This window comes from Mustelus asterias, chromosome 24 (assembly GCF_964213995.1).
Source record: "Mustelus asterias chromosome 24, sMusAst1.hap1.1, whole genome shotgun sequence".
NCBI lineage: Eukaryota > Metazoa > Chordata > Chondrichthyes > Carcharhiniformes > Triakidae > Mustelus > Mustelus asterias.
The window spans coordinates 60,444,815-60,453,999 of NC_135824.1; the positions used below are offsets into that span (position 1 = coordinate 60,444,815).

At 52.3% G+C, this 9,185-nt stretch overlaps 1 protein-coding gene across 3 annotated transcripts in view; it reads left to right on the forward strand.

Moving 5' to 3' along the window:
- The window catches only part of LOC144511460 (pre-B-cell leukemia transcription factor-interacting protein 1-like), a 38,346-nt gene extending 32,404 nt beyond the window's left edge, over positions 1-5,942 (forward strand). The window contains exons 11-12 of one of the 3 annotated variants that reach the window (XM_078241834.1): positions 1-918; positions 5,340-5,942. The exon at positions 1-918 is cut by the window's left edge and continues 731 nt beyond it. In XM_078241834.1, the coding sequence (XP_078097960.1) occupies positions 1-918; positions 5,340-5,502 (1,081 nt within the window). In that variant the 3' untranslated portion in view covers positions 5,503-5,942. The remainder of the gene's footprint in view (positions 919-5,339) is intronic. The other 2 variants (XM_078241835.1, XM_078241836.1) reach the window with 2 other exon arrangements.
- The last annotated feature ends 3,243 nt before the right edge of the window (positions 5,943-9,185 follow it).

The window sequence follows — 9,185 nt, forward strand, 5'->3', positions numbered from 1 at the left end:
CCTAGGCAACCAGCCTGACAAGCTAGGCCCGATCGGCAGCCTAGGCGAGCAGCCTGACCCCAAGCTAGGCCCGACCGGTAGCCTAGGCGAGCCCGCACCCGACATCATGGCGAATCAGCCAGCAGACATCCGCGGGGAAACAGCTGTGGGGAATCTGGATGCCCCCCAGGCGAATGCCACACAGGGGACGGCAGGGCGAACCAAACGCGCCCCCGCAGAGTCCACCTCAGCCCGGGACGCCCCCAGGGGAGGCCGGGGAGACCCCGCGACTGGCAGCCGGGCCCAGGAATGGCGGGGAACGCCAGATGAGGTCGAGGGAGGCGGCAAGCCCTGGAAGAAGCGACGGGAGGAGGGCGGCCAAGGCGGGGAGGGGGAACGGCGAGGGGGGAGGGTGGGCAAGGAGCACGGGAGGAAGGCCGAGGGTCCCAGGCGGTTCGGGAAAGGGGGCAAGGGGCCGAAGGAGGCGGGGAAGGGAGGGGAGGGCGGAGGGAAGCCGCGTCACCACGAACACAACAAGTTCTGGAAGAAGAATCCGGCTCCAAGCCACCTCAAACACCGCTACCGCGCGCCTACTGGCTGCTCCGACGTGGTCACCTGCGCCCGCCAGGAGGGCATGGAGCTCTTCAAGGTGCCCCTGGAGCCGGTACGGGCAGAACGGTTCTCGGCCTTGCTGGACGATTATGTGCGGGCCTCCCGCCTGGGCGGGGACTGGGGGCGGGAGCTCCAGGAACTGGCCGCCCCCTTCTTCCCAGACGGAGTCTTCGTCCACCACCAGACCAGGTTCCGCGACTTCCTAGACGACCTGGAGGACTTTGTGGAGGGAATCGCCGAGAGGGTGTTCGGGGACGACGATGCCGTCGAGGACTTTGAGGACTACATCTTCAGAGGCCTGCTGGGACAGGCTGCCACAAAACACAAGTAGGTGGAACATTATCTGCCCCACTCTATTAAGCTTCACTTCCAGGTCGGTCCAAAGATGTGCAGGTTAGGTGGATTGGCCGTGCTAAATTGCCCCTTAGTGTCCAAAAGATGTGCAGGTTAGCGTGGATTGGCCATGCTAAATTGCCCCTTAGTGTCCAAAGATGTGCGGGTTAGCGTGGATTGGCCATGCTAAATTGCCCCTTAGTGTCCAAAGATGTGCAGGTTAGGTGGATTGGCCGTGCTAAATTGCCCCTTAGTGTCCAAAGATGTGCAGGTTAGGTGGATTGGCCATGCTAAATTGTCCCTTAGTGTCCAAAGATGTGCAGGTTAGGGTGGATTGGCCATGCTAAGTTGCCCCTTAGTGTCCAAAGATGTGCAGGTTAGGGTGGATTGGCCATGCTAAGTTGTCCCTTAGTGTCCAAAGATGTGCAGGTTAGGGGGATTGGCTATGCTAAGTTGTCCCTTAGTGTCCAAAGATGTGCGGGTTAGGTGGATTGGCTGTGCTAAATTGCCCCTTAGTGTCCAAAGATGTTTGGGTTGGGTGGATTGGCCGTGCTAAATTGCCCCTTAGTGTCCAAAGATGTGCAGGTTAGGTGGATTGGCCATGCTAAATTGCCCCTTATTGTCCCAAAGATGTGCAGGTTAGGTGGATTGGCCATGCTAAATTGGCCCTTAGTGTCCAAAGATGTGCAGGTTAGGTGGATTGGCCATGCTAAATTGTCCCTTAGTGTCCAAAGATGTGCAGGTTAGGTGGATTGGCCATGCTAAATTGGCCCTTAGTGTCCAAAGATCTGCGGGTTAGGTGGATTGGCCATGCTAAATTGCCCCTTAGTGTCCAAAGATGTGCAGGTTAGGATGAATTGGCCATGCTAAATTGTCCCTTAGTGTCCAAAAATGTGCAGGTTAGGTGGATTGGTCATGCTAAATTGTTCCTAGTGTCCAAAGATGTGCAGGTTAGGTGGATTGGCCATGCTAAATTGTCCCTTAGTGTCCAAAGATGTGCAGGTTAGGTGGATTGGCCATGCTAAATTGCCCCTTAGTGTCCAAAGATGTGCAGGTTCGGTGGATTGGTCATGCTAAATTGTCCCTTAGTGTCCAAAGATGTGCAGGTTAGGTGGATTGGCCATGCTAAATTGTCCCTTAGTGTCGAAAGATGTGCGGGTTAGGTGGATTGGCCATGCTAAATTGCCGCTTAGTGTCCAAAGATGCGCAGGTTAGGTGGATTGGCCATGCTAAATTGTCCCTTAGTGTCCAAAGATGTGCAGGTTAGGTGGATTGGCCATGCTAAATTGCCCCTTAGTGTCCAAAGATGTGTGGGTTGGGTGGATTGGCCGTGCTAAATTGCCCCTTAGTGTCCAAAGATGTGCAGGTTAGGGTGGATTGGCCATGCTAAATTGCCCCTTAGTGTCCAAAGATGTGTAGGTTAGGTGGATTGGCCATGCTAAATTGCCCCTTAGTGTCCAAAGATGTGCAGGTTAGGTGGATTGGCCATGCTAAATTGCCCCTTAGTGTCAGGGGGACTAGCTGGGGTAAATGCACAGGGTTATGGGGATAGGATGGGATTGTGGTTGGTGCAGACTCGATGGTCCGAATGGCCTCCTTCTGCACTGTAGGGATTCTATGATTCTATGAATTACCTGAACTTGCGTGCTAGCTCTTTGTGAATTATGCACAAGGGCCCCCAAGTCCCTCTCCATTTAAATACTGTTCAGGTCCTTTATTCTTCCTGACAAAGTGCATTTTCCTACATGATATCCCCAACTGCCAAGTTTGTGCCCACTCACCTAACCTGTCTATATTGTTATAAAGACCAGGTTCCCCCCCCTCTCTGAGAACTAACACCTAACCATTCACAGAAGAATACCTCACATCATAATCTGTTAAAGAGTTATAGAGTCAGAGAGGTTTACAGCATGGAAACAGGCCCTTCGGCCCAACTTGTCCATGCCGCCCCTTTTTTAAAAAAAAGCCCCTCAGCTAGTCCCAACTGCCTGCGTTTGCCCTCTCTACCCATCTTACCCATGTAACCATCTAAATGCTTTTTAAAAGACAAAATTGTACCCGCCTCTACAACTACCTCTGGCAGCTTGTTCCAGACACTCATCACCCTCTGTGTGAAAAAATTGCCCCTCTGGACCCTCTCCCCTCTCACCTTAAACCTCTAGTTTTAGACTCCCCTACCTTTGGGAAAAGATATTGACTATCTAGCTGATCTATGCCCCTCATTATTTTATAGACCTCTATAAGATCACCCCTCAGCCTCCTACGCTCCAGAGAAAAATGTCCCAGTCTATCCAAACTCTCCTTATAACTCAATCCATCAAGTCCCGGTAGCATCCTAGTAAATCTTTTCTGCACTCTTTCTAGTTTAATAATATCCTTTCTATAATAGGGTGACCAGAACAGTACACAGTATTCCAAGTGTGGCCTTACCAATGTCTTGTACAACTTCAACAAGACGTCCCAACTCCTGTATTCAATGTTCTGACCGATGAAACCAAGCATGCTGAACGCCTTCTTCACCACTCTGTCCACCTGTGACTCCACTTTCAAGGAGCTATGAACAGTATGTGTGAGAAGTGGTACAGTTGGCTCTTCAGCAACCTTCAGTGGCTAAATCTAAATTATTCCCCAACACTCTCACTCTAAAGTCAATAAATAATACATCATTTATCTCACTGAGAGTGAACATGTTAACTAAACTATTAACAAACCCAATAAAACACGACTCTAACGGAATGTTGTTCAGATAAAAACAAGTCCAACTGATTAACAAAAAAGTGTATCGAATTTTAGTCACTCTCTAAACAACAACTAGAACAGGAACAAAGAACAATACAGCACAGAAACAGGCCCTTCGGCCCTCCAAGCCTGTGCTGATCATGTATACTTTGATTTGATTTATTACTGTCACTTGTATTAACATACAGTGAAAAGTATTGTTCCTTGCGCGCTATACAGACAAAGCATACTGTTCATAGAGTACACAGATTTGATTTATTATTGTCACGTGTATTGGGATACAGTGAAAAGTATTGTTTCTTGCGCGTTGGACCCTGGAGCTGTGAAGCAGCAGTGCTAACCACTGTGCTACCGTGCAGCCCCAATAAATATCAAATCAAAAACATCCTTCTGGTCGTGCGGTGACCAGTATTCCAAATGTGGCCGAACCAACGTTTTATATTTGGAAATATATAAATAAGTACAGCACGGGGTTAGATACAGAGTAAAGCACCCTCTACACTGTCCCCATCAAACACTCCCAGGACAGGGACAGCACGGGGTTAGATACAGAGTAAAGCTCCCTCTACACTGTCCCCATCAAACACTCCCAGGACAGGTACAGCACGGGGTTAGATACAGAGTAAAGCTCCCTCTACACTGTCCCCCATCAAACACTCCCAGGACAGGTACAGCACGGGGTTAGATACAGAGTAAAGCTCCCTCTACACTGTCCCCCATCAAACACTCCCAGGACAGGTACAGCACGGGGTTAGATACAGAGTAAAGCTCCCTCTACACTGTCCCCCATCAAACACTCCCAGGACAGGTACAGCACGGGGTTAGATACAGAGTAAAGCTCCCTCTACACTGTCCCCCATCAAACACTCCCAGGACAGGTACAGCACGGGGTTAGATACAGAGTAAAGCTCCCTCTACACTGTCCCCATCAAACACTCCCAGGACAGGTACAGCACGGGGTTAGATACAGAGTAAAGCTCCCTCTACACTGTCCCCCATCAAACACTCCCAGGACAGGTACAGCATGGGGTTAGATACAGAGTAAAGCTCCCTTTACACTGTCCCCCATCAAACACTCCCAGGACAGGTACAGCACGGGGTTAGATACAGAGTAAAGCTCCCTCTACACTGTCCCCATCAAACACTCCCAGGACAGATACAGCACGGGGTTAGATACAGAGTAAAGCTCCCTCTACACTGTCCCCCATCAAACACTCCCAGGACAGGTACAGCACGGGGTTAGATACAGAGTAAAGCTCCCTCTACACTGTCCCCATCAAACACTCCCAGGACAGGTACAGCACGGGGTTAGATACAGAGTAAAGCTCCCTCTACACTGTCCCCATCAAACACTCCCAGGACGGGTACAGCACGGGGTTAGATACAGAGTAAAGCTCCCTCTACACTGTCCCCCATCAAACACTCCCAGGACAGGTACAGCACGGGGTTAGATACAGAGTAAAGCTCGCTCTACACTGTCCCCCATCAAACACTCCCAGGACAGGTACAGCACGGGGTTAGATACAGAGTAAAGCTCGCTCTACACTGTCCCCCATCAAACACTCCCAGGACAGGTACAGCACGGGGTTAGATACAGAGTAAAGCTCCCTCTACACTGTCCCCCATCAAACACTCCCAGTCTCCCTGGTTGTAATTCTGATACTCTTCTGTTGCAGAAGTTCCAAGAAGGACTCGTGGAGAAGTGGGGAGAAGACGCACAAGCACCGAGAGGGTTACAGACCAGCGAACCATGCTGGCAAACATCACCACAAAGATTGGGAGAAGGACCGGGAACTGTGGCGGGATTATAAGAGGAAGGCGGGAGACACGGACAGATAGAAAGAGCAGCCTTAGCAATATGATTACATTTCTGCATGATTTGTGTGTGTGTGTTTGTGTTTGTAGACACTTACCCTGCCTGAGGGTCTGGTTACGAATTGTAACGATACAAGTACAGCGATATCTCTGCCAAGCTCTCAACTCCCTCTCCCTGTCTCTCTCGCTCTGTGTCCCAAATGCTCTCTCATCACACACGCTCCCTCCGCTCTGTGAACCTTCTCGTGGCTTCAAATCCCCATTCCACAGATTATACCCCACTCCCGCTGTCAGCGCGGAGGGAGCGCCGCACTGTGGGAGTGTCAGTGCTGAGGGAGCGCCGCACTGTGGGAGGGTCAGTGCTGAGGGAGCGCCGCACTGTGGGTCAGTGCTGAGGGAGCGCCGCACTGTGGGAGGGTCAGTGCTGAGGGAGCGCCGCACTGTGGGAGGGTCGGTGCTGAGGGAGTGCCGCACTGTGGGAGGGTCGGTGCTGAGGGAGCGCCGCACTGTGGGAGGGTCAGTGCTGAGGGAGCGCCGCACTGTGGGAGGGTCGGTGCTGAGGGAGCGCCGCACTGTGGGAGGGTCGGTGCTGAGGGAGCGCCGCACTGTGGGAGGGTCGGTGCTGAGGGAGCGCCGCACTGTGGGAGGGTCGGTGCTGAGGGAGCGCCGCACTGTGGGAGGGTCGGTGCTGAGGGAGTGCTGCACTGTGGGAGGGTCAGTGCTGAGGGAGCGCCGCACTGTGGGAGGGTCGGTGCTGAGGGAGCGCCGCACTGTGGGAGGGTCAGTGCTGAGGGAGCGCCGCACTGTGGGAGGGTCAGTGCTGAGGGAGCGCCGCACTGTGGGAGGGTCAGTGCTGAGGGAGCGCCGCACTGTGGGAGGGTCAGTGCTGAGGGAGCGCCGCACTGTGGGAGGGTCGTTGCTGAGGGAGCGCCGCACTGGGGGAGGGTCGGTGCTGAGAGAGCGCCGCACTATCATAGTGTGGATAGAGGGAGCTTTACTCTGTATCTAACCCCGTGCTGTACCTGTCCTGGGAGTGTTTGATGGGGGACAGTGTAGAGGGAGCTTTACTCTGTATCTAACCCCGTGCTGTACCTGTCCTGGGAGTGTTTGATGGGGGACTGTGTAGAGGGAGCTTTACTCTGTATCTAACCCCGTGCTGTACCTGTCCTGGGAGTGTTTGATGGGGGACAGTGTAGAGGGAGCTTTACTCTGTATCTAACCCCGTGCTGTACCTGTCCTGGGAGTGTTTGATGGGGACAGTGTAGAGGGAGCTTTACTCTGTATCTAACCCCGTGCTGTCCCTGTCCTGGGAGTGTTTGATGGGGACAGTGCAGAGGGAGCTTTACTCTGTATCTAACCCCGTGCTGTACCTGTCCTGGGAGTGTTTGATGGGGAACAGTGTAGAGGGAGCTTTACTCTGTATCTAACCCCGTGCTGTACCTGTCCTGGGAGTGTTTGATGGGGGACAGTGTAGAGGGAGCTTTACTCTGTATCTAACCCCGTGCTGTACCTGCCCTGGGAGTGTTTGATGGGGACAGTGTAGAGGGAGCTTTACTCTGTATCTAACCCCGTGCTGTACCTGTCCTGGGAGTGTTTGATGATCCTCACTGTATATTAAGAGATGATATTAAAAGCACTGATGATCCCAATGCTGTGCATTATTCTGTTCTCTGGGTATGTTTAGGAGTTGATTGTCTGATATTTACTCTGTATTAATGATCTGTAATTTTAAATAACTGTGCCATTAAGCTCTGAAAAAGCTAACTTATTTTTGACCTGTGTTATTGATGAGGAGTTGATGATGGGGTGAGACTGTGTGTTGTGTGTGTTTTACCATGAATTTTTGGGAGATTCCTGCTCCAATAAGATTGCTTATTGAAGTTTAATTGAATTCTGTTAATCTTGATCCACCTGCTTGTCTCCCTCTGTCTCTGTCTCTGTCTCTCTGTTTCTCTCTCTCTGTCTCTCTCTCCCTCTGTCTCTGTCTCTCTGTTTCTCTCTCTCTATCTCTCTGTCCCTCTGTCTCTCTCTCGCTGTATCTCCCTCTCTCTCTCTCCCTCTCCCTCTGTCTCTGTCTCTCTGTTTCTCTCTCTCTGTCTCTCTCTCCCTCTGTCTCTCTCTCGCTGTATCTCCCTCTCTCTCTCTCTGTCTCTGTCTTTACCTCTCTCTGTCTCTCCGTTTCTCTCTGTCTCTCTCTCTCTCTCTCTTTTCCTTTCCCTCTCTCCTTCTTCCCGTCTCCCTCCTTCCGTCCTTCCCTCTCCCTCTTCCTCCCCATCCCCACTTTCGCTCTGTCCCTCTCCACCTCCCCTACCTCCCCCTACCCCCCCCTGTGCACTCACCCTTCCCCCTCTGCCTCCCCTTCCTTCTCCCCCTCCCTCTGCCTCCCTCTCTCCTCCCCCTTCCTCCTCCCTTCCCTCTCCTTCTCCGCCACTCTCTGCCCCCTCCTCTGCCTCCTGCCCCCTCTCTCCCCCTCCATCTCTCCTGTCCCTTTTCCCCCTCCCCTGTGTATCTTCCCTCTCCACCCTCTGTTCTCTCTCTCTCTGTCTCTCTCTCTCTGTTCTCTCTCTCTCTGTCTCTCTCTCTCTGTCTCTCTCTCTCTGTCTCTCTCTCTCTGTCTCTCTCTCTGTCTGTCTCTCTCTCTGTCTGTCTCTCTCTCTGTCTCTCTCTGTCCCTGCCTCTCTCTCTCTCTCTCTGTCTCTCTCTCGCTGTATCTCCCTCTCTCTCTCTACCCTGTGACGCAGTGTGATTGGAAGTGGGGAATATTAAGTCCTTAGACACCGGGCTCAATCTGGGTCTTTGTCCTAATTTTCCCCCATTGCAGCCCAACTCTCACTGTGGAAGCGTTGGCGGGGGCAGGGTGGGTGTGGGAGTCCGAGGGGGGGGTGTGGGGGGCGGGGGGGGGGGGGGGGGGGAGGTGTGGGGGGGGGGGGGGGGGGGGGGGGGGGGGGGTGGGCGGGCGCGTGTGGCTATGTAGATTATTCTATAACTTCTTGCAAATAAAAGTATTTTTTCTCACCTGAGCGCTGTTTGTGTCTCTGTCAAATTTTACTTGCGACACCTCACATCCTTCCCCCGCCCTGGAATTTGGCACCAAGCCTGGCCACATTGGAGCCCTCACTGCTTGGAACATAGAACATAGAACATTACAGCGCAGTACAGGCCCTTCGGCCCTCGATGTTGCGCCGACCAGTGGAACCAGTCTAAAGCCCCTCTAATCTACACTATTCCAATATCATCCATATGTTTATCCAATAACCATTTGAATGCTCTTAATGTTGACGAGTCCACTCCTGCTGCAGGCAGGGCATTCCACGCCCTCACTACTCTCTGAGTGAAGAACCTACCTCTAACATCTGTCCTATATCTCTCACCCCTCAATTTAAAGCTATGTCCCCTCGTGCTAGCCAACACCATCCGAGGAAAAAGGCTCTCACTGTCCACCCTATCGAATCCTCTGATCATCTTGTATGCCTCTATTAAGTCACCTCTTAACCTTCTTCTCTCTAACGAAAACAGCCTCAAGTCCCTCAACCTTTCCTCATAAGACCTTCCCACCATACCAGGCAACATCCTGGTAAATCTCCTCTGCACCCTTTCCAACACTTCCACATCTTTCCTATAATACGGCGACCAGAACTGTACGCAATACTCCAAATGCGGCCGCACCAGAGTTTTGTACAGTTGCAGCATGACCTCCTGGCTCCGAA